General features: G+C 51.8%; 1 protein-coding gene across 5 annotated transcripts; it reads left to right on the forward strand.

Annotated features, from left to right (window-relative positions):
- The first annotated feature begins 693 nt into the window (after window positions 1-693).
- GJC1 (gap junction protein gamma 1) lies at window positions 694-22,348 on the forward strand. 5 transcript variants are annotated; one of them, XM_017838132.1, is made up of 4 exons: window positions 694-745; window positions 17,784-17,897; window positions 19,428-19,500; window positions 19,635-22,348. In XM_017838132.1, the coding sequence occupies exon 4, from the start codon at window positions 19,654-19,656 to the stop codon at window positions 20,833-20,835; it is 1,182 nt and encodes a 393-aa protein (XP_017693621.1). In that variant the 5' UTR covers window positions 694-745; window positions 17,784-17,897; window positions 19,428-19,500; window positions 19,635-19,653; the 3' UTR covers window positions 20,836-22,348. The 5 variants fall into 5 exon arrangements, with proteins under 5 accessions (XP_017693621.1, XP_017693617.1, XP_017693619.1 ...); XM_017838128.1 differs by having other exon boundaries at window positions 19,431-19,500; XM_017838130.1 differs by lacking the exon at window positions 694-745 and adding an exon at window positions 2,371-2,438 and having other exon boundaries at window positions 19,431-19,500.
- Window positions 22,349-23,102: the final 754 nt, after the last annotated feature.

Here is a 23,102-nt window from a genome sequence, read left to right on the forward strand (position 1 = left end):
CTGCTCCCCGTGTCCCTGTCCCCATCCTGCTTGCAGTGTCATTGTCCCTGTCCTGCTCCTGATTTCCCCATCCCACCCTGCTCCTGTTCCTGTCCTGCTCCCTAAGAGCCTGCTCCCCACTCCCATCCCACCCTGCTCCTGTCCCTAAGACCCTGCTCCCCACTCTGCTCCTGGTGTCCCTGTCCTGCTCTCCCTATCCCTGTCCCCATCCTGCTCCTGGTGTCCCTGTCAACAGCCCTATTCCAGTGTCCCCATGTGTCTGTTCTGTTGGCAGTGTCCTTGTCTCCATCCTGCTCCCCGTGTCCTTGTCCCCACCCCTCTCCCGGTGTCCCGTTCTGGAGATGTCCCCGTGCTCTCACGTGCTGTCACCACTCGTGTCCCCCTGTCCCTCAGTCCGTCTCTCCCTCAATCTCTGTCCCTCAGTCCCTGTCCCTCAGTCCCTCAGTCCCTGTCCCTCAGTCCTTCAGTCTCAGTCCCTCTGTCCCTCAGTCCCAGTCCCTCACTCCCTGTCCCTCAGTCCCTGTCCCTCAGTCCCTGTCCTTCAGTCCCAGTCCCTCAGTCCCTCAGTCCCAGTCCCTCAGTCCCTGTCCCTCAGTCCCTGTCCCTCAGTCCCTGTCCCTCAGTCCGTCCCTCCCGCTGTCCCCCCGCCCCGGCCCGCGCGGGCTGAGGGGGTTCCGCGCATGCGCCCCGCGCCCCCCGCCCGGGCTCGGCGGCCGAGGGGCCCCGGCACGGCCAGGGCCGGACCGTGAGTGGGGGGCGAGGGGGAAACCGGGATAAACCGGGAATGCGGCGGGACCCGCGGGGCCCCGAGGGCTCCGAGCCGGGACCGTGAGGGGACCGACCCGCGGGAGCCGGGGGCGGGCGGGACCCCGGGGGCGGTGCAGGGGAGCGAGCGGCGGGAGGCTGAAGGGGACGGCGGGAACCTGAGGGCGACGGCGGGAACCTGAGGGGACGGAGCTGTGGGGCTGAGGGGGGCGGGGGGCGGAGGGCGCAGAGCCGGCAGCTCCGGGGCGATCCGGAGGCGCCGGGAAGGGCCGGGCGCGCTCCGCCGCCGTGAGGGGCCGGCGCCGCCCGCCTGTCCCCGCGTCCCCCCGCGCTCCGGACGGGCCTCTCCGCGCTGTTCGTGCCCAGCGAAGTGATCCCTGAGGCGATCCCTGAGCCCGCCGGGGCTTTCCCGGGAGCAGCGGCCGGTGCCGGCCCCGCCACACGTGGCCGAGCCCCCTCGGTGAGGAGCGAGCGCGGGAACAGGAGCGAGCGCACCTCGGGCACCTCCCGGGTCACCTCCGGTGCCACCGCCATCCCCTCCTCCCGGGGCACCTCCCGGGGCACCCCCGTCCCCTCCTCCCGGGGCACCTCCCGTGCCACCCCCGTCCCCTCCTCCCCTCCCGGCTCAGGGATCCCCGGTGTCGGCCCGCGGCGGTGGATGGAGCTGCAGCTCCAGCACAAGCCCTGGAAGCAGCAGCAGCTCCTGCTCTCCTTGCCCAGATAAACCTTCTCGACGCTGCTGTGGCAGCCTGAGCCAGCCCTGCCCGGAGCCGACGGGCTCCCTGCGGGTTGGCATCGCTCTGGGAATACTCCTCTGGTTCAAGGAGTGTTTGGGCAGCACTCTCAGGCACAAGGTGGAATGGTTGGGGTGTCCTGTGCAAGGCCAGGAGCTGAACTTGCTGATCCCTGTGGGTCCCTTCCATCTCAGGACATTCTGTGGTTCTCTGTGCTTGACCCTAATACAGAGCACAAGGAGAAAAATCCACCCCTGTTGGGATAATGGAAGCTTTGGCCTCCGTTGGGCCTAACTTTCACCCTGCACAGTAAAATTTCACAAGAGTGACATTTGTACAGCTATTTTTACTGGCTTTTTTTAGCCAATTCTCTTCTCTGTTGGTAGGAATTGGTCCTGACGCTTTCTGGTCAGTGTGACCTTGCTTCACCGGGAAGTGCTGGTTTTGTTCCACCGTCAAACTAATTACAAATAGGAGACAGTTCATGGGGTTTAATTAGGGTATGGATGTGCTGTATGGATTCTGGAGCAACAGTTGGTACCACTGGGTTCAGCTTTTTCATTGGGTGTTCGGTTGGTATTTGGAGATGAGAGGAAGAACAAAACCCTTCCATCTGACGGACCGTTGGTTATTGTTGTTATTTCCATGTCTTCTGCCTGCTGAAAGTCAAGGATAATTGGCTAAAAAAACCTCAAACCGTCCCTTCCTGTTAGAAATCCCTGTCACTGGGATGTTCAATGAACCAGCTGTCAGTGCAGTTACCAAACCCTCTGTTCTTCAGGTCATTTAAAAGGGAAACTTGTTTTCTGTCAAGATTTGTGCTTAGGAAAATGCAAGGTGCCTTTCTTTTGTATTTTTGGTTCTTTCCAAGTATAATCCGAAGTTGTGCCTGTGCTCTCCTGGGGGAACAGTTCAGCTCGGTCCTGCGAAGCGGGATGGGTAAGGATTTTTAGAAGGGAATTGGAGCTTTTTTGTGCCGATGGGCTCCAAGTGAAAGTCGTGGATTTGCAGCAGCACTGGCATTAACTCCGGGGTTTCCAGCAGTGCTGGCATTAACTCCTGGGTTTCCAGCAGTGCTGGCATTAACTCCTGGGTTTCCAGCAGTGCTGGTATTAACTCCGGGGTTTCCAGCAGTGCTGGCATTGGCTCCAGCGTTTCCCTTGAGAGGGGAGGACGGTGTTTGCAGCTCTGTGCTCGCTGTGGCTGTGCGGCTCGGCGGGGGTGGGCTGAGCTGTCACATACTTCGGTGTCTGGCGAATGCGTGACTCGCTCGGCCCGTCCTGCTCCTGTGGGCAGTGACGAGAGCTGGGAGCGAGGGGCTGGTCCTCGCTGGAGCCGAGCTGGAGTATTTGGAGTGCGGGGCTCTCCCGGGTGCAGCCGGAGTGCGGGGCTCTCCCGGGTGCAGCCGGGGCTCTGACCATGTCTGTGAGTGAGGAGGCGGCCAGGTAAGGGCTGAGGGGCTGGGGGGCTCAGGGGATGTGCTGGGTGTGAGGGTCTGCCCTGCCAGCCTTGCTGGGGCTCCTTCTATGGAAACTGGCCCTTTGCAGTGTGTTTCCTAAAAAACAGTAACTTGACTGACGTTTCCGAATTGAAATGGGGCAGAACAGGACCAGGAGCACTGGGACACATCCCTTTGGAGGGCTGTGTTTCACATCACAAGAAACTTATTTTGCCAGAGGGTCTCTGTTCTTTTTCTGTGGAGAACACAACCAGCCACTCCTTGGGTTCGTCACCCAGCACCTCTTGTCCTTTTAAAACGAGCTTTGTCAAGTTTATCAGTTTAAGTAGTGAAAAGTTATTAAAAACATCTTCCTGACAGGGCTGTTCCCTTACCAAGGGGTCTGCCTGCCTTCAGTGCTTTTAGACTGGAGTTGCAAGTTTGTCTTACCTCTGATGCAGGGGACCATTGTGTTACTGCTAATGGAAAACATTTCCATTTACAAAACTAAATGTTTTCTCAATTAATGCGACAATATTAAAATTTTTGTTTTTTTTTTAAAGCAACTCACAGGTCTGAATGCAGGAGGAATTATCATGAAATACCTGTTTTCTAGACGGGTTTCATCCTTAGCCCGTCATTAGGGACTATTTTTGCCTGTCACTTCAAAGCAAACATCACAGATAACGTGCAAGTGATGCAAAAACCAGTAAATAACTGGAAAATTTGGAGCGATTCAGAACACAGCTCTCTTTGAAGGATTCAGAGAAGAGCCCCAAGAGGGTTGGGAATGTTTGGGCAGTGAGGAGTCCCAGCAGTCCCGGCCGGTCCTCAGCAAAGGGAAGGTTAAAAGAAAACCTTGCTGGGCAAGTTTACACCAACTTTAGGAATTTAGCAAAGATTTTGGTACAGCCTGAAGAGTTTTAATTGTAGACACAATTGTTCTAAAGAATCCAGTGGTTCTAAAGGTAGTTGGTGTGAGAATTGTGTTGCTTAGGTGCAGCTTTATCTTAAAAGGTCTTTTCTGGGTTTGGATGGTTTTAAAGTTTACAAGAGGAAAATTCTTATAAGCTGAGAGATCTAATCACTGGTGGGGAGTTTGTGATTAATTGTAACGCACAGATTTGTTGATTTAGTAATTTGCTGAGTGCCAGCAACTTCTGCAAGTCCATGAAAAACCCCAGACTTCCCTAATCCGTCACTTTTGCCAAGGACAGCATGAGATCCGGTGCCCGAGGTTGTACCTAGGTGTGATCTGGCTCTTAAGACCAACAAGGCAGCCTAAAAACACACCGTCAGGGGCTGGATAATCCTGGAAGCCCCTTCCTCGGGTGTGTGGTGGATTGGGTCACTGAGACCCCTGTGCCTTGGTGCTTCTCCGGGGAGCTGGAGCCAGGGAAAGCGGAGCCAGCAGACACTGGCAGTGCTGCTGATGCTCAGTTTGTCCCAGCTGTGATGCTGGCAGCAAGGACTTGTTAGAGCATGGTGAGCTTTCCCTGGAATGCTGCTGGAACAGCACAGAGTGTGAGCCAGGAGTGGGCAGCCTGGGCAGACCCTGCTCACCGGGGTGAGTTCTGCTGATTTGTGGCCGTTGGTACCTGCGAGGGGCTGTGTGCCTGAGGAAAACAGGGCTGGGATCAGGAGCTGGACTTGGGGGATCCTTGTTGGTCCCTTCCAGCTTGGGATACTCTGTGATTCTCTGAGGCTGTAGCCTCACCATCAACATGGAGCCAAGAAAAAGGGGGGATTTTATGACTTTTCACCGTGGTTCAAACGTGGGAATCACAAGGCGCGTTGTCGCCTTGTACAAGGCACCTTGTGCATCCTCACCCTTCCTGCTGGGACAGGATTCCCTGATCAACAGCACAAACCGGACAAGGGTGACAATCATTAAACAGTTGGAGTGAAACCCTTGTCCTGGATAATGGACCCGAAATCCTCGTGGATAATGGAGCCCTTTGTGCTGCCTCATTAGGGGGAAGGTGATCCTTTCCTCCCACCCTGCTTCCAACCTTTGTCTTTTGTGCTGCTGCTCCACAGAGTTGACTTGTGCTCCAGATCTGTTTATTTTTAATCTGCTTAATAGGAAATAAATTATTGCTGTGGAAAAAGTTCTGTTAATACTCCCTACATTTTATGGTTGCTTTACTTTAGCACTGCACTGTGCACATTCCTACCCACCAGGTAGGGAGACTCGCTGAATTGTGGATGAGCCTCCAAAATCCGGTCCCTGGGCCCCCACTGGTGGTTGTGTGCCCTGTTTGGGAGGAAATGAAGGTTTTATTGCAGAACCCTGTGGCATTATCAGTCCTTCCAGCTGATCTCTGCACTTCCCACGAGCAGCAGGAGTGCAATTCCACTGTCCTGTGCTTGTGCCATGGAATAATGTGCCGTGCTTTTCTTTTTATTTTACTCAAGTTGTGGTTAATAATGGTCAAATTGTATTGAATCACATTTCACTTGTGAAAAACCCCATACTTCTAAAATGTCAGAATCACCAAATTACCCGTTCACTGCCCGTTCCTCGTCCTGGTTTTGGGAGGTCGTTCGCTTTCAGTTAAAAGCCACAAAAAGGAATTTGTCTTCCAAATGTTCCTTGGAGGGGAAAGGGCAACGTTGCATTTCCTTTTCTGACCTCGTGCCGTAAATATGAATTATCACTGCTCGGGTAGTGACACACAGTTCTCCTCAAATTCGAGACTGGCTGGAAGATCTGGTTGGGATTTTTAAAAACTTGTGGGTTTTTTTTTTTTAATGAGGATTTAAGGTGAAAGTTCCTGGATGTGGTGTGGGATAAATGCCATATGCAACGTGTGGCTGGGCAGTTATGATTTTACTGGTGATTTCTGGTGAAGGAAATAGTGAGAGCGGTAAATATTGGAGCAAAAAGAAAACCCTTTTCCTTCTGCAAATGTAGAGAACTTGGTTTCATACCTCAGTACTGGAAAATAATTCCTTAGTGATTCCATTTCAAAGGAGAACCTGATTCCGTCTCAAAGCAGAACCCAGGGCTTTAAGCAATAACACAAGTTACAAGGTTTTCTGGCTATAAATAAAGATCTATATTTGGAAGAAACAAATAGTGTATTTATGGACAAAACTGTATTAAGGGAAATGTGATGGAAAAATTGAGTCAGATGAGCTGATGTATGAGGCATTTCCCTCTGGAGTCATTGGGCTGAAAAATGTTTTATATGCCTAAACTTGAACAGATGCTTCAGCACACACACACACACACACACACACACAGACAGTCCTCCTCCAGTTCATATTAACAGTTCTGCTCATGCTGCTGTGATTAATTCCCAGACCAGTCTGGTTTAGGCTCTTTTCCGGGGGCTCGGGGGTATTTCCAGCTCCTCCAGGTACTTAAACCGTGCCTAGCTGTGAATAAGTGAGCAGCCCGGTTATTAGCAGGATTTATTTCCAGCTTTGCATTAGGCATGTGCTTAAGTGCCTCACTGAGCTGGGATTTACATTTTTGCACGGGAGTGAGGGATTTCTTCCTATTACCTTGCTTAGATGGGAATCGCTGGAGTCAGCCAGCTCTTTTGCCTAAATAAGTCCATGATACCAGCTCTGGGCTCTTGCAGTTATTAGTTCCACCTTTTTAGTTACAAATTTGTCAGGAAACAGGTCTGAGTGTGCGTGCTTGACCTCGTTTGAGATCCTGTGGAAGGAGAAAGGGAAGACATCCATATGGATGACCAGCAGACTGTGCCTCCCGGATGTCCGGATGGCGCAGTCGGTGGTGCTGGAGGAGGCTGACAACTGCATTGGGTTGTTTTCCATTGAATCCCTGCTCATCCGTTAGTCTGCTGTCCAGGGGTGTGTTTTTTGCCCCAGGGGTGTGTTTTTTGCCCCGTGGGTAGCTGTGCACAGCACTACCCCTCTCCTGAACATCCCCAAAGTCATCCCAAAAAATGCAGCGTGTTGGGGACACTTCTTCCCGCTTTGTTTTTGTGTCAAAGGAATGTGGAAAAATGACTTCTGGGTCTAAACCTGATGATTTCTGGGTTTAAACCTGGGTCTGGCTGTGGTGTATATTGGGAATACGGCTCTTAAAGGATGAGAGATGATGCTGGTGGCATCAGGGGATGCCAACTCCTGCTCGTGGTGACATCCCAGTGCTGGACATGCGTGAGCGGTGCAGCCCTGCCAGACTTGTACAGAACAAGCCATTGCCCGGGAAGTTCTGTATCTCTTGTGCTTAAAATAGTCAAGAGCCTGGAAGGGCGATTGCATGTCTTGTGTGTTCCCATGTTCCCTTGAGGGGGAGTTTTGACTCCTTGTTAACTCCTGGAAGCCTGGCGCTGGTGTGGATTCAGGGATGCGGCTGACAGCTAACGCTGCCTGATCCTGAGGTTAGAGATGAGTCTGTAGGCAGGGAAGGGGCTGCCCTGCTGTCAATACATTTTTAAATGGCATAAAATTAAAAGTAATTAAAGTTCTTAATGTATCTCTCAGGTGTGCTGCCCTGCACGCAGCCCCTCTTCCTAAAAATCTAAAAATCTTCTGATTTTCATGGTAAATGTTGAAGTAGCTGAGAAATGAATTTTACTTGCAGCAGATTCGCTCACAGGAGTTGCTCAGATACTCAGAGTTACTCTGGCACTCAGATATGTAGTTAAGCTATTTTGAATAGGAGAATTTTCATAGTGGAAAGTGTGATTCCTGAGACACTAAAAAGCAAAATAAAATTGAAATGTTTGGGAGGAAGCACATGGTGATCTTCCATAGGGCCATATGGAAATTATCTGTATTTCTTGGTTCGTGTGAAGTCTTTGCTCCTTCTAGAGCTGACTGGAATCCTCCTCCTCCGTGCTTGGTTTGTATTCCTCAGCCTGCTCTTGCTCTCTTTGCAATCTGTGGCCAGACCATATCGATCCGGGTGTCTGTGAGATCCGATTCTCTGGAGGATTGTGCTGGAGAGCAGGGACAGAAATAAATCACCTCTGCCCTCCAAGTGTGCCAAGTGCCTGAGACTGTCCATGAGTACAGGTGCAGTTCCAGAGGGCTGGAACTGAGCAGTGATTAATAACCTGGGGTACCGGTTCTGTTCCCTTTGATGCCTCTCTCTTGGCTGGTTCATCGCGGGGCTCTTTCCCCAACAGCAGAGACACTCCTGGCTCCTTCGGAACAGCCACACGGATCAGACAGAGCCTTGCCCGCTTTGGAGTCCCGTTCCCAACCTGGCCACGTGGAAGCTGCAGCAGAGCCCAGGAGAAGCGTGTCTGGACCCCCTCAGCCTGCTGGCTGCTTTTTGCCTGCAGACTTACCCATGTCTGAGGCGCTGTCTCTGGTTTTCAGGTTTGAAGGGGTTTTCCTTCTGCAGGCTCCCCCAGGTTTTACAGCTCCCCACCCTCTTTCCCCCGCTCAGCTGCCTTGTTTTTCCAGTGTTCCTCCCACACTGTTGTGTCCATACATCTTCTCCAAGCTCCTGTTCTCCTCTGTTCCCATGATGGGGGATGATGAGAGTGACCAGAGCCCTGGCTGAGCTGGGGGCACTCAGGGCATGTGGCAGCGTGTGCTCTTGGGGTGCTTGTCCTCTCACACTGGTGAAATGCTGTTGGCTATGCTGGAGCTTTCACAGAGCAGCCTGACAGCCCCAAGACCTCCTGCTCGCTGAGGCCATCTCAGGGCACATCTATTTTTAGTGTGAAATCGAGATTTATTTTGTTTATTCCATGTATGCATCACTTTATCCATGTGGAATTCCATCTGCCATTTTATTACTAGTTTGCGTAGACTCGTGTGGTCCCTGTGCTGCTCTTTGTGGTTGTTTATCTGCCTCACCTTGAATATTGCCAGCAGGATCCTTGGTCACATCCCACCCACTCACTGTTGCGTGCACTCAGACAATGTCCTGGTCTGGCACAGATCCCAACCTCTCCTGTGATCCCTGCTCTGACCTCCTTCCCATGCAGGAAATGGCCATTTACTCCTCTTCCCGTGTCTTCTCTCTGTGAAGGAGGTGATCACTTTTCCAGTGGCCTTTTGGGGTCCCTTCAAGAAGCCGCTGGTGAGAGGGGCTTGCAGAGGTTAAACCCCGGTGGTCTGGGGCCCTCTGTGGGGTTGGAAGTGCCTTTGCAGAAGCCCCGTTGGACACTGTGCTTACACAGACAATCCATTGCCCACTGGTTCTGCTCTATATGAGATTGTCTCATTAGTCCCCTTGGAATGTTGGCTTTGGGGAGCTGCACTTTGCCGGGATTTTCTTCACAGCCCTTGTCTTGCAGAGGTGACACGACAGTGCCAATGGCTGTACCCAGGCTGGGAATCCATCTCTGGTGAATCCACCCAGCCCTCCCAGCTGTGACTCCTCATTTTGGCTCCTTATTCTGTAACCTCCCCTCCAGTCCCTGCAGTGGAAACCAGTTTCCCAGTGAGTCCCAGAGGAAGGGGCTGGGGAGGAGCCTGGGGCTGTTCCTGGTTCTGTGAGTAGGAGTGTAAAGAAGTCACATCATTTTCCCTGGGTGACATTTTCATCTCTTTTAGTAGCGTTAAGGAATGAACTTGATTCTGAAGGGGGAATGGTCTGAGGGCTGGAACAGCTCTGCTGTGGAGAGAGGCTGGGGGAGCTGGGGGTGTTCGGCCTGGAGAAGAAAAGGCTCTGGGGAGACCTTGGAGCCCCTTCCAGTGCCTAAAGGGACTCCAAGAGAGCTGGAGAGGGACTTTGGACAAGGGCCTGGATTGACAGGACAAAGGGGAATGGCTTGGAGCATCTACAGAACCAGCATGAAGTCCACTCGGTGGCTAACAAGGTGTAACCACCCTCCTAAAGTCTTGGAGGCTTGGAAGTAAGAAGCCAGGGGGAGCTTGGCACTGTCACTGTGCCCACAGTTGTTCCTGCAGTGTCTCAGTGGGCTTTTCCCACCTCCAGCAGTACCAAAACATGGTACATACCATACCCTGGTCCTGTTGGTGCTCTCCCATCAAGCCTCCTGTCTGGCTTAAGCAGTTTCCGTGCTTTTGGGAGGCTGATCTGCCTAAAATTCGCTGCTAATTGTCATAATCTGTGCTGATAATAAGTCTGATAAAATTCATGGCCATGGAAAGCAGTGAGGTGGAAAAAGCTGACCGGCTGTGTGCTTGGTGCAGTGTGCCTGTCACTGGGAAAAGAGCTCCCAGCTTCCTCTCATGAAATAGGGGTTATTTGCAGCTATTCTCAGAGACAAGAGCCCCAGTTGGTGTGTGTGTTCCCCAGCTGGGGTGATGGAGCATAGGGAGTTCAGTCAGTGCTTCGGGTCTCTTCCCAGGGGGGTCTCAAAGTAGTCAAGTCTCTCAGAAAATGACGGGTTTAGGTTTTTTATTTTATTATACGAAATAAGTGTTTTTTTCAACAGATAAGTCACTTAGTGAATTTATGTGCGTATTTATATTCTGAATTTTATCTTTGGCAAAATAAAGCTGTTAAGACTCCTGTTGAACTCAAGCTGGAGTAGCATTTTAATGCCAGTGTGGCAATCTGCTCTGACTTACTCTGCTCCTCGACTCAAAATAAACTGTGTGTAAAACTGGTGTATTCAAACACAACTCTCCAACTAATTGTGCAGTTTGGTAGCGCTTGGGAGAAGTTGAAGCCCCAGGAGAGTGAATGAGGTGCTGGTTTGTCGTTGTGGACCCCTTGTCCTTGGCTGTCCATCCCAACCCCATCCTCATGGATTGTGACACACCGATGGCGAACAGGGAGGAAATGCCTTCTGGCACGGCTGGCCACCGTCCTCCTCACCTTAGTGCTCTCCACCCAGACATGCACAGTTGGGTGAAGTCACAGGGGTCTGCAAAGCTCTCTGGTCCTCCATGTCTCATCTCAGGGACAGTTCTGACAGGGTTTAGTGGAGCAGTTCCAAGTACTGGATGGCTGGAAAAGCAGTTGGCGGTGAGGGTTTGCAGTGCCCTCCTCTGCCTCCGAACATCCTTCCCTCTCTGCAGAGCTGCTGTTGTAGGAAACGTGCCATGGATTTGGTGGAGTTGTAGGCTGAGGAGGTGGCTCCTACTGGACCAGATGACAGAGCTGGGGAATAGAAGTCTTTTTTTTGAATGTGGGTCAGGGAGGAGCAGCTGCCGTGATGCGGGGTGGGTGGCTGGGGACGCCGTGGCAGCCCGGGCTGCGCCGTGGTGCGCGGTATCCCTTTCACTCTCAAGCTGTTCGTGCTAGTTTGTGAGGCTTATCTCTGAAGCAAACACTGCTGTGGTTCTCCTGGCTGTTGTAAGATGGTGGTGGGAGCAGTAGGTGTTCATCCCCACCCGGCTGCCTCCCGCTCAGTGAGAGCCTTTGACGTACAGGAGCCGACAGAACTGCTCTCTTTTGGCTTCTCTCTCCTTTCCCGAAATGGCCGGGAGAGTGATATTCGGGTCAGCTGCCTCCAGTGTGTCATTTTCTTTTGACACTCATCCCTCTGAGCGAAGAGGAGGAGCCCGGTGGGGAAACGCTGTGGAGCTGTTGGCTGCAGTGGACTCGGGTGTAGTTAAAAGGGTGCTGTGGTTATTCGAGTTGCTAATCACATCAAGGCAGGGACATCTCTCTGATGCCTGGCTGGAACTGTATGGGAGTGAGGATGGCCTTTCCCAGACCTCGCTGCCAGAGAGCTGGAGGGACCCAGGTAAGCACATGGGTGCTCCAACCTGTCCAAAGGCAGTTCCCCAGCAGTGCATGTTTTGTGGGGTGTGCAACACGCAGTGGTACCTGGGTGTTCTCTGTTCTTCCATTTGGACCTTCCACTTCCTGTGTGTTCTGTGATTTTCCATTTGAAATACAGTTGTTCTTGTGTGTCTGCAGTGCTCAGGGTCAGAGTGGGTGTCTCTCCATAGCTCTGAGGTCTTGGGTAGGCCGAGGTGCTCCCGTTCCCTGTGTGTCCCCAGGTGTGCTGGGCCTGCCCACACAGGCAGTTTGCAGCAGGACACTCTCCTGCTATTTTCCACCACTCTTCCCAGGCTGGCGAGTGCATCCTGAAAGGAGCTGAATCCTGGGATTCAATGCCTGGTGTGTGCAGGAACCCCGGCCCTGCTCCATCGCACTCCCGCTTGGATTGCTGTTGGTCACTCAGGACTTGCCTTTTGTCATCCTTCCTGCTGTGTTTTTGCCATCTTTATCCTTCCATCGCCCATATTTGTAAGAGTAACCACTGGAAGCACAGGTGCAGCAGGCAACAGCACGATATTTTTGATATTTTAATAATATATTCTTTTATATCGTGCCAGTGCTGTGCAGGGCGCGTTGGGCAGGGGTGGGCACTGGGAGGGGGAAGATCCCAGGTCACAGTTTCACTTTGCCTGTGTGGTTCTAGTCCCTGCAACTTGGTCATGCTCTGTTATGTTCATTCTTACAGGAGAAATTGCTTTGCTGCCCTTGCTCTTGTCCTAGACTGGTCTCTGTGGTACCCAGGGAATGGTGATGGGCACAGATTGAAACAGGGAAAATTCTGCTTGTGGAAAAGCCTGCAGGATCCCCGTGGTGTGGAACAAAGGGAGCTGTCGTGGTCCTGTGCAGGGTTAAGAGTTGGACTCGATGAGCCTTGTGGGTCCCTTCCAACTCAGAATACTCTGGGCTTCTGTGGCAGCTCACATTTGGGAGTGTTGTGTGCCCCTGAGGCCACACTCACCCGGCCTGATGGTCATTTCAGCTGGTAGGAACACTCTGTCTCGAGGATGTCCTCCAGATCTTCAGATTTTAAGGGTGCAAACAGCAGGCCCTGGCCCTGTTGTGTGCAGACAGCCTGGGCTGGCAGTCCCAGAGCTCAGGGTTTGGTTAAACAGAACAGCAGTGTCAGGTGGTTTCTCTAGTATGGCTTGAGCTTTAGATTCAAAATCTTGGAAAAAAAAAAATTGTCCTTTACCTACCCTGTAATTCCTTGTTTTCAACATCCAACTGAAAGACACAGGGAAAGAGTTTTCCTGTGCATTCCCAGCTCCTCCACAGGGACGAATGAGCCACTCCCTCTTAGGGGCTGGGGGATATGATCTGTGGTACAAGCTGCACATTCCTGAGCTGGTTTTGAGCAGGGATCACATGGGATTTCTGTTCCTTCATATTTACATTTACCAGGCTTATTGGGAGACAGGGAGTGTGGAGGAGACTCCAGACCCTTCAGCTCTGGACTGTGCTGGAGAAATGCTGTGAGATGTGTGAGGGTGGAGGAGGTGAGAGGAGAGAGGGAGAGCTCTGGAGACGCCGGGTTGGTTCTGAGCTCCAGCAACCCTTCCCTTGCTGGGTTATTCCTCATCCACCGGCGGGTTGCGAAGGAGGGGGGATGTTGCTGCTCCAAGCTCCGTCCTGGCACGGTGCTGGTCCCGAGGTCTGGCACGGTGCTGGTCCCGAGGTCTGGCACGGTGCTGGTCCCGAGGTCTGGCACGATGCTCGTTGGTGTGAGCGAGGCTGCCGCGGGGAGCGAGGGTTTCCCTGCGGGCTGTCAGACGGTGTCTGGGACCGCTTGGTTCTCTCCTTTATTACATTTCACGTCACCACAGTGCTGGCGGCACCTGGGGCTCCCTCTGCCTCCTGATACCTGGAGTGTGCAGCAGAGGTGTGAGGAGCAGCCTCGGGCTTGCTGGGTGTCACACAGCTCTGCCCCGAGTCCTTGCAGAAGTGCCCAGCTCTGAGCTGGTACAGCTCATTCCCGTCGTTCAAAGGGACTCCAATTGCCGAGCGTGTGTGAAGGGATTCAGGCTGACACAGACCCCGCCACAGGTCTCCAGAACCTCACGGGGTGACGGAGGCTGTACAGCCCAGCCTCCATTTTCCATGGATCCTCGAGTCAGGCTCACAGCTCGCCCTGTCCTCACAGACCCTGCTCTTCCAAGCTGGGATCCGCGTGTTCCGGGGGGCCTGCCCTGGACACGAGGCTTCCCAGAGCACTGTGGTTGCTGTAGGTGCAGTAAGAGCTGGTTTGGGCCAGCACAAAACACATCGTGATTTTCATTTGAATTTTGTCACTGCGGGGGAGTGTTGCTAAAATTGTCACTTGGCTTCCCATGTTAGCAGTACCTGAGGGCACGCCGAGGCGGCCGGAGGTTCATGTCTGAGCTGCAAATTCCAGTTTATCTGTGAGCTGAGTGCTCGGGTGGGTATATGTTGATTTTCAAAGAGATACGTTCTTGACATCTTTATTTTTTTGACAGCGCAAGAATCTTATTATATCCCTACCTCTTACCCATATTTTCCTGTTCTATTTATATCCCGCGTTGGATCTGTGGTCTCGGGATTCAACGGGGGGTTTTTCAGGCTCGGGGGGTTGGTCTGGGGATCAGCAGAGCCTTGTTATCCTGCCTGGGATTGGAAGGCACCGTTCAGAAATGGTTTCCAAATTGACATTGACATTGTGGCTTTTTCCAAACCCTTCTCTGCTGCTGCCACGTGAGCCCTGCCAGCTGACAGAGGATTTGTTTGAAAGAGCACTGTGTGCTCTCCAAAAAGTCCCAGCCTTTTTCCTTCCCAAGTGCTCTGTAAGATCAAAAATAAAACTCAGTACAATTTTCTTATTCTTTTTCATCTGTGTTGCCGAAAATAGGAGGAAAGTTGGTAGTGCTTGAGCCCACTTCCTTCACAAAGGATGGAAGGGTGATGGCTGTGAGTTGTCTTAGCCCGGGTATTCCTGGGAATACTCCCACATCCTTGCCCTTGTGTCACTTAGGAGGATGGACACTGGAATTGCTGCTCATGGAATGCAGGTGGGATCAGCACAGTGCTCGCCAGGATTTGGGATGTGCTGGTCCCTTGCTGGTGCTGGGTCTGACCCCAGCCCTCTCCTTTCTCGAGCAATAAAGTCTTACTCATTTTCCAGGTTAAAAAAAAAAAAGGGAACTTCTCTCCTTCCTCAAAAGTACTTGTAAATCATGTAGTTTCTTACTTTTCAATGTAAATGAGATTTGAGTGAATAATGCTAATTATTCATTCATCCTAATTCAAATCCTATTTTAATTAGCCTGTGGGCCCAATTTCACTTTCATGCAGCATGAAACCTCTTTTGATTAACAACAGAATTGCCATGCATTTATTCTTCTTTTTTTTTCTTGCTCAGCACATGTCTTTTTAAACTGCTTAAAACCAAAACAAGACAAATAAATCACTAATAAATTAATCAAATTTCATTTGCATGACCCATGAGGACATATTCTAAGGGGGAGAAAAGTCTTCTCTAAATATATTGATTCTCCTTAACAACTGCCTCAGGGCTACAAAACCTCCTGCAGACAAACCTTTCTGAGGAGGTGGTGGTGAACTGTGGTGCCATCCATGGACATACTGAGGCTGTGCCCAGCCCCACTGTTGATGGAATGACAGGGAATGACAGGAAGTGAATCCTGGTGTCAGAGAAGCATCACAGAAGAGCTTGGACTGGAAAGGATCCATAAGGATGATCCAGTCCAACTCCCTGATCCTCACAGCGCTGCCTAGTGCTGAACCAAACCAACACAACTCCCTGCACCCTCCTGCTCAGGTGCTTTGGGCTGCAGCTGCCAGTCTGTACTGGGATGGAGCCCAGGACATCCAGTGTGTACTGGGCTGGGCCCGGTCTGTGCTGAGATGAGGCCACGGGATCCGGTTTGTACTGGGACATGGGCCAGTCTTTACTGACACGTGGCCACGGGATCCAGTCTGTACTGAGCTGAGGTCCAGTCTGCTCTGGGAGTGGGTCAGGGATCCAGTTTATACTGGGCTAGGACCCAGGCTGTGCTGGGACAAGATCGGGAGATGGTTCTGAGGGCGTTTGGGATTTGACAGCCCGGAGTGAGGTTGGTTTTAACCCCCATCTGGTGCGTGTGGTGCTACCTTCCAGGTGCCTCCGTCCCAGCGGGATGGGGACATGGCTGGAGCATCTGACATGTTTCAGTTCATACCCAAAGCCCACCCTGGGCTGGGGAGGGGACAGGGCACACCTGGGGGACTGTTCCCTGGCTGTACCTGAACAACAACCATGTTGAACAGCTCCAGAGCTTTTCTGCAAGGAAAGCTGATTTCTCTTTTCTCATGTACCTGGTCCAAATTCTTCTTTTTTGTCTCTGGATGTCAGCACCTGCAAAGCTTTAATTCAGGAGCCAGTTTGCTGTCAGAGATAAATGTCTGGTGTTTGTGGATCCTGCCCGCTCCAAGGAGCCTCCTCTGCTGGAAGTGCTGGAATGAATTTATGACAAATACAGGGAATGAAAATCTCCCTCAAATGCACTTTCTGGCATGACTTAAATTAGCTGAAATTGCTGACATTTTGCCTTTCTGGGATGCATGTCAGTGTCCATAAACCTTTCTTTCAAATATTGGAAAATTATTGAGTTAAATGTTGCCAGAACCACAGAGGCAGGAGACACGAGTGTAGGTTGGGTGAAGGTTACTGTGATGTGTCTGGGTGCTGCAGCACGTGGTGCAAAGGCAGAATGTGCTTCTCTAACCTTGGCTGATCCCACAAAACTGAAGGATAACACCACTTCCAAGCTATAACTCTGCTTGTAGAGTCTTGGTTTTGCATGGCATTTAATTGGGACATACTGAACCTGGGATACCAGAGTTTAATGACTGGTCATTTTGCTTGGGCTGAAATGTTTCCTTAAAGACAAGGAAGTTCTTTGCCTGCTGGTGGGTCCTCCCGTGTTCATGCCACCACTCTGCTCGGGACTAGGACTAAATTTAGTCCTTCCCACTTTATTGGGAAGAGAATCAGCTCTTCAGCAGCTTTGCAGCTCCACAGCCAGGACCTGCTAATTGACAGAGGTCCTGGCCATTAACCAGGGTCAGATAATGCCAACTGCAGCCGAGGGCTGGAGGGAACCCCAGCACACACGTCTGTGTGGGCAGGGTCTGCACACAGAGGCTCTGGCACTCTGTGCATTGTTATAACTGGTGGGATCCAGGTTGGGAATCCTCCTGGACAAGTCCCAAAATGACCCAGGTGCCTCATGCCCTGCAGTGGCTGAGTGGTGGCCGAGGGATGATCCCTGTGTCTCCCTCTTTACAGCTGCTGAGGAACAGCCCAGCCTCAGGAATGTGTCTGCAGGTAGAAGACACACCATGAAAAGTTGGCACATGACACAGAGGGGTTTCCTTGATGATAAGGTAGCAGCTTGTCTAAAAGTAAAGACTCTCTTACTGAAACCAGCACTCATTTCAAACTTCTCTGCTGTTAACTGAATGTGACAGTATCTGAGGATTTAAAGACTGGTTCCTGCTGTTGTTCCAAATTTACATTGGCAACAGCATTTAATTAATTTAAAATTTACTTAGTAGTTTATTTTCAGAACCCTAATGTTTTCAGTGAGAGAGAATTAACCCCTTCTTAAACTCCTTTGGGTTTTGTCTCCTTTTTTAGTTGACAAATCATGGCATGTCAGCAGGAACGTACCTGTCCCGTTTGCCCCCAAATCCAGGTGGGAAATGCTGAGCGTGGGGGTGTCTGAAGCACTGTCTTTTGTCCCACTAATGCAGAACTCAGAGAGGCAGAGCTGACCTTGGATGTCTCTCTGAAATAGGGGTGCAGAGAGGGACTGCACTGGGACTGGAACCTCTCCTCTTTTTTTCCTGCTAAAAACGTGTTATTTCTGCCAGTTCTCTATGGCACAAGGGCATCAGTGTTGTGTAGGAGGAAGAGCTCTGGTGGAAACCTTTGCAGGATTGCATGCACCTTGATAGCTGCTATCTATCAAACACTTGTAATTTATACATGGCCCTTTTCAGGGTTAAGTGCAGGTGGCCTGTCCACCTGAGTCAAGGCCAGTGATTTTTGTCTTAGTTGATAATTTTGATGACAGTTATGATCCTGAGCCTGTTGATATTGAGATTCATCTGTAATTCCTTCCATTTTCTTCCCATTTTTCCCAGCTAAACAAACTGAGCTCTCTAAATGCCTCCCTTTCAGGCACCTTCCCCGTCCCTCAGCTGGGTCTGAGCCCCCCGTGTTCGCCCTCTGATGTCTGAGGAGCTGCTGAAGGATGCGGCCGCGGGCGCCGAGGGCTGTCTCGCTGACAAGGAGGTGAGCTCACCCTCCCTGCTCCTGGCTGCAGGTGACACAGCCAGGGCTCACATCCTCAACCTTTGCTGCATCACCAGCTTTCACTGAGACCCTTATCCCTGAGGACCCTCCCTTCCCTGTGAACTGACAGCCACGGCAGGCTCCCTCTCCCTGTGCTGGTCTGAGCTGCAGCTTTGCATTGAGCGTGATTTAAGCAGTGGATCTCTTCCAGCCTCTCCAGCAATCCATGTTTTCCTGTTTCACTGGTAACTCATCTCCAGTTCTAAGCCTGCAAACTTGTGTCCATGTGCCCATTTTGTCAGCAGCCACTTCCCAGCCGAGCCTGGGGAGATCCAGCCTGCCTGCCAGGCCTGGCTGGCTGTGCATTATGGGACTGATCTTGGATCTAATGTGGGAATCATTTGTCAAGACCTTGGCTACTTTTGGTCCACTTAATGTGGTCTTTTTTTAATACTCTCCTGTGCTATTTTTTTCTCTCAGTGCCATGAAGTGATAGATCAAATGTCCTGCACAACCCATCCACACCATGTCCCTCCTGTTGGCTAAACACGTTGAATTCCACCAGAGGAGGATTACATTTACATCCTTTAATTCTGCATTGATTGCATCCCCTCACATTTCATTATTTTGCTTGTGAACAACTCTGGTTGTGTGAAAAAAGTTGAATAGTTCCTAGTTTTCTTCCAGTCTCCTGAAATTTCTCCAGGTTAAGAATAAATCCCTTTTAAGATCAGAGTGCTGGAGATTTGTCCAGTTCTGGGTTTAGGATCTTTCACCAAATGTTCTGTTGTAAAAGTTTCTGTTGATAATGTTTGACAAACTGATATTTGACATCAACAAAGCTCTGAAAGATGTCTCGTCCCCTGTGCTGTAACGGTGTCCAACAGCTCTTCCAGTGCTCCATGTGTTACCAGTTTCACTCCTTGGAGCTCCACGTGGGCTTGGAAGGTTGGTGGGGGTTTTTTTTGCAGTGTTACCAGATGAGAGTTTCCATGGATGGGTTTTTTTATTGTTAGGGTTGCAAATTTGTCGTGGAATCATAGGATTGCATTGGAAAGGACCTTAAAACTCATCCAGTGCCACCCCCTGCCATGGGCAGGGACACCTTCCACTGTCCCAGGTTGTTCCAAGCCCTGTCCAACCTGGCCTTGGACACTTCCAGGGATGGGGCAGCCACAGCTTCTCTGGGCAACCTGTGCCAGGGCCTCCCCACCCTCACAAGGCTGGAGCCCCCCTGCTCTGGAGCCAGGCTGGGAGAGCTGGGGGGGGTTCACCTGGAGAAGAGAAGACACCTCCAGTGCCTAAAGGGGCTCCAGGAGAGCTGGAGAGGGACTTTGGACAAGGACCTGGAGGGACAGGACAATGGCTTCCCACTGAGAGAGAGTAGGTTTAGATCAAGTATTAAAAAAAAAATCTTTCCTCTGAAGGTGGTGCCTTACAGAGCACGTGTGTCTCTCTCTTTGGCCGGAGAGTAGCTTTGGGAGCACATTTTTCTGTGAAATGTCACTGAACTGCTACTTTTTCTCCCAGCAGACTCCTCAAAGGCCTGCGGAGGAGACGTAGGATCTTCAAGCAAGTTCTGGCAGCTGGATCCCGATAACAGGTGATGTCACAGACATGGATGGGTGTTGGGTGTAAAAGTGTGGAGTTTTCAGACTCTCTTGGTTGTGTGTTTGCACTGCTTGGGCTCAAGCTGATACACTGATAAAAATCTGGGGGGGTTGTTTGTTTTTTTAGATAAACTCACTTGACCACCATGAGTTGGAGCTTTCTGACCCGCCTGTTAGAGGAGATCCAGAACCACTCGACCTTTGTTGGCAAGATCTGGCTGACAGTGTTGATTGTGTTCCGGATTGTCCTGATTGCCGTGGGGGGAGAGTCCATTTACTACGACGAGCAGAGCAAGTTCGTGTGCAACACGGAGCAGCCGGGCTGCGAGAACGTCTGCTACGACGCCTTCGCCCCCCTCTCGCACGTCAGGTTCTGGGTCTTCCAGATCATCCTGGTGGCCACTCCCTCGGTGCTGTACCTGGGCTACGCCATCCACAAGATCGCCCGGATGGTGGAGCACGGCGAGGCCGGGAGGAGGGGCCGCAGGAGGAGCCTGCCCATCCGCTGGAAGCAGCACCGCGGCCTGGAGGAGGCTGAGGGCGACCACGAGGAAGACCCAATGATGTACCCGGAGATGGAGGTGGAGAGTGTCCGGGAGAGCAAGGAGAAGCAGAGCCCCGCCAAGGCCAAGCACGACGGCCGGCGGCAGATCCGGGAGGACGGGCTCATGAGGATTTACGTGCTGCAGCTCCTGGCCAGGGCCCTGTTCGAGGTCGGCTTCCTGGTGGGGCAGTACTTCCTGTACGGCTTCCAGGTGAGCCCCGTGTTCGTGTGCAGCAGGAAGCCCTGCCCGCACAGAGTCGACTGCTTCATCTCCAGGCCGACCGAGAAGACCATCTTCCTGCTGATAATGTACGGGGTGAGCTGCATGTGCCTGCTCCTGAACGTCTGGGAGATGCTGCACTTGGGGCTGGGCACCATCCGGGACACGCTCAACAGCAAGAGGAAGGAGCTGGCGGACTCTGGGACCTTCAACTACCCATTCACCTGGAACACCCCGTCGGCTCCCCCCGGGTACAACATCGCCCTGAAGCCGGAGCAGATGCCGTGCACGGAGCTGTCCAACGCCAAGATGGCCTACAAGCAGAACAAAGCCAACATAGCTCAGGAGCAGCAGTACGGCAGCACCGAGGGAAACATCCCCACCGACCTGGAGATCCTGCAGAGGGAAATCAAAGTGGCTCAGGACCGCCTGGACCTTGCCATCCAGGCCTACAACAACCAAAACAACCCCGGCAGTTCCAGAGGGAAGAAGTCCAAAGCCGGCTCGAACAAAAGCAGTGCCAGTAGCAAGTCAGGAGATGGGAAGAACTCGGTCTGGATTTAATGTTGTCTGAGTTGATGTACTGTGGTTTTCTCTCCTAGTTTATCATAATAACCAGCAGCCCCCTCAATAATGGCTTCCATTAAGGGAATATTTGACTCTACTTGTTTTCAGGGATACCGTTGGCTAGTGATGCAGCCCCTGGAGAGGGTTTATACACTGACTCTGGGACTATAGAACTTTATTCTTTTGTCTTCCAAGTCAGGAGACAAATAGGTATATTTAATTCATTCTCATTGAACGGTTTATGCTGTATGTACAGTATTATAGTACATTTATTATGCACAATTTTTTTTGTATTTGTACACTGGATCTGATGTTACACTTTTTATATCGACCAGGACAAGGCCATGGGTAGCCATTAATTAGCATTTTGTTAATTTTATTATTGTTGTCAGCAGTTATGTCGTTGTTCTTCCTTGTTTTCCGAGTAAAACTTTTTATAAAACTTTTCTATGCTGCGTTTCCGAAGTGCCTTGAACGTGCAGACAGTGGAGCCTCCACTCTCTGGGCAGCCCCTGGGTGGGGAAATATTTGGGAAACTGTTTGTGGTGCTCCTGACTCTGCCCTTTACTAAAATGATGTGCTGCTGGCAAACTGGAATTATCATCCCATAAACTCCTATGTCCCACAGGTTTTTTCCCCCTGTAGAAAATGACTTACAGGAAAAAATGTGTGTATGTGTGTGTCGAGAGCAGGAGTGCCAGGGGTGGAGAGGGCTCAGACCTCCCTGCACACTTTGTGGAACAGGAGGGAAGAGACACTTCAAAGTCCTGCAAAACATCCGAAAAAAACCTGAATAGGAATGACTGGATTCAGTAATTCCACGTGTTTCTGTGATATTGATGGGAGGAGAAACTTGTGAGGCTTGTTGTTGTGTAACAACAAGGGCAGGCAGTGGAACCTTTTGGGGAGGATCCCTGTCCTTGCCAAACTAATCTGGTCAGGTGGAGTCCTGGCAGCTCTGCTCTCCCTCTCCCGCACACAGGAGCCGTCTGGGGGAGTTCCACAAGGCCCTTCCCAAATATCAATGGTTCTGCCTTATCCCAGACCCCTCTTCCCCCTGTTCTGTCCAAGGGATTCAGTTCAGACAGAGCAATAGGTACAATTTAGCTTTCTGCTTGAGAGCCCAGCCCGCCGTGGCATTCCGTGGCTTTGGCATTAAACTGGAATTTCCAATGAGCGGGAGGGGAGTGCGGGACGGTGCCTTCGGCTCTGTCTTTCTGGCAGGGAGCCACGATCGTCCTGGAGACACGCTGAGAAATGTCTCTGCTTCCTGTGCTGTTGATAATGGATTCGGGACCTTGCTGCTCTCCCTTTTTGCTGTCAGGTTTTCAGGCCTTTCAGTGCATTTTGGGGGCCTGTTTCAAGCAGGACCGTTGTGTTCCGAGGCTACCTCAGCCCTCAGTCCCTCGTCAGAGCTGGGTCAGGAGCAGGACTCTGGGAGTCATGGAATCACAGGATGGTTTGGGTTGGAAGGGACCTTGAAGCCCACCCAGTCCCACCCCTTGCCATGGGCAGGGACACCTTCCACCAGCCCAGGTTGCTCCAAGCCCCGTCCAACCTGGCCTTGGACACTTCCAGGGATCTGGGGGCAGCCACAGCTTCTCTGGGCAACCTGGGAAGAGTGAGGAGTGAGGCTCAGATAAATCCCTGCTCCATTCCCATCCCTCAGGACACCCTCACAGAGGCTCCTGGTTAAACTCCCACCAAGGGACAGGAGCCTGTCCTTGCTGTCCCCTCTGCACGAGCACTTGCTGAAAATAGCTGTAGTGCTGAGTTGTTTTGGTGTGTTTTCCCTCTGGCTCACCAGGCAGGCCAGGCGTGGATCCCAACTATCCCTGAGCAGTCTGGGGAGCCTCTGGAGTGCCCAGAGCCCACACAGCCCCCGTGTGAGCCCCTCTGGGGCTGTGGGGGCTCTGGGAAGGGAACTGGCTGCCCAGCCCTTGGCCCAGCGCTAACCCCAGGCAGCAGCAGCCGCTGATTTCAGGTGAAGTGCCAGGGTGATGTGTGTGAGGAAGTGTAGGTGACACAGGAGGTACAGAGCAAGTGGACGTGGGCAGGGATGGCCCGTGAGATGGGACTGGGCTGTGCAGGTGAGAGGAAATTCATTAATAGGGCTCCTCTAATTAAACAGGGGCCTGAAGAGAAGCACAGAGGCTCTGCCAGAGTGAGCTGTGAGTGTGGTGGGGAAGCTGGGTGGAAAACATGTCTGGAAGTATGAGGGAGAGACATTTGGAGCCTGGAGATAAGCAGGGCTGGTGGCTGCA

The sequence above is a fragment of the Lepidothrix coronata genome, unplaced genomic scaffold, assembly GCF_001604755.1.
Source record: "Lepidothrix coronata isolate B3197 unplaced genomic scaffold, Lepidothrix_coronata-1.0 Scaffold324, whole genome shotgun sequence".
Classification (NCBI taxonomy): Eukaryota; Metazoa; Chordata; class Aves; order Passeriformes; family Pipridae; genus Lepidothrix; species Lepidothrix coronata.

What these genes read in the sequence shown, in the direction of transcription:
- GJC1 (XM_017838132.1), top strand. Translation starts at nt 19,654, where the DNA reads ATGAGTTGGAGCTTTCTGACCCGCCTGTTAGAGGAGATCCAGAACCAC.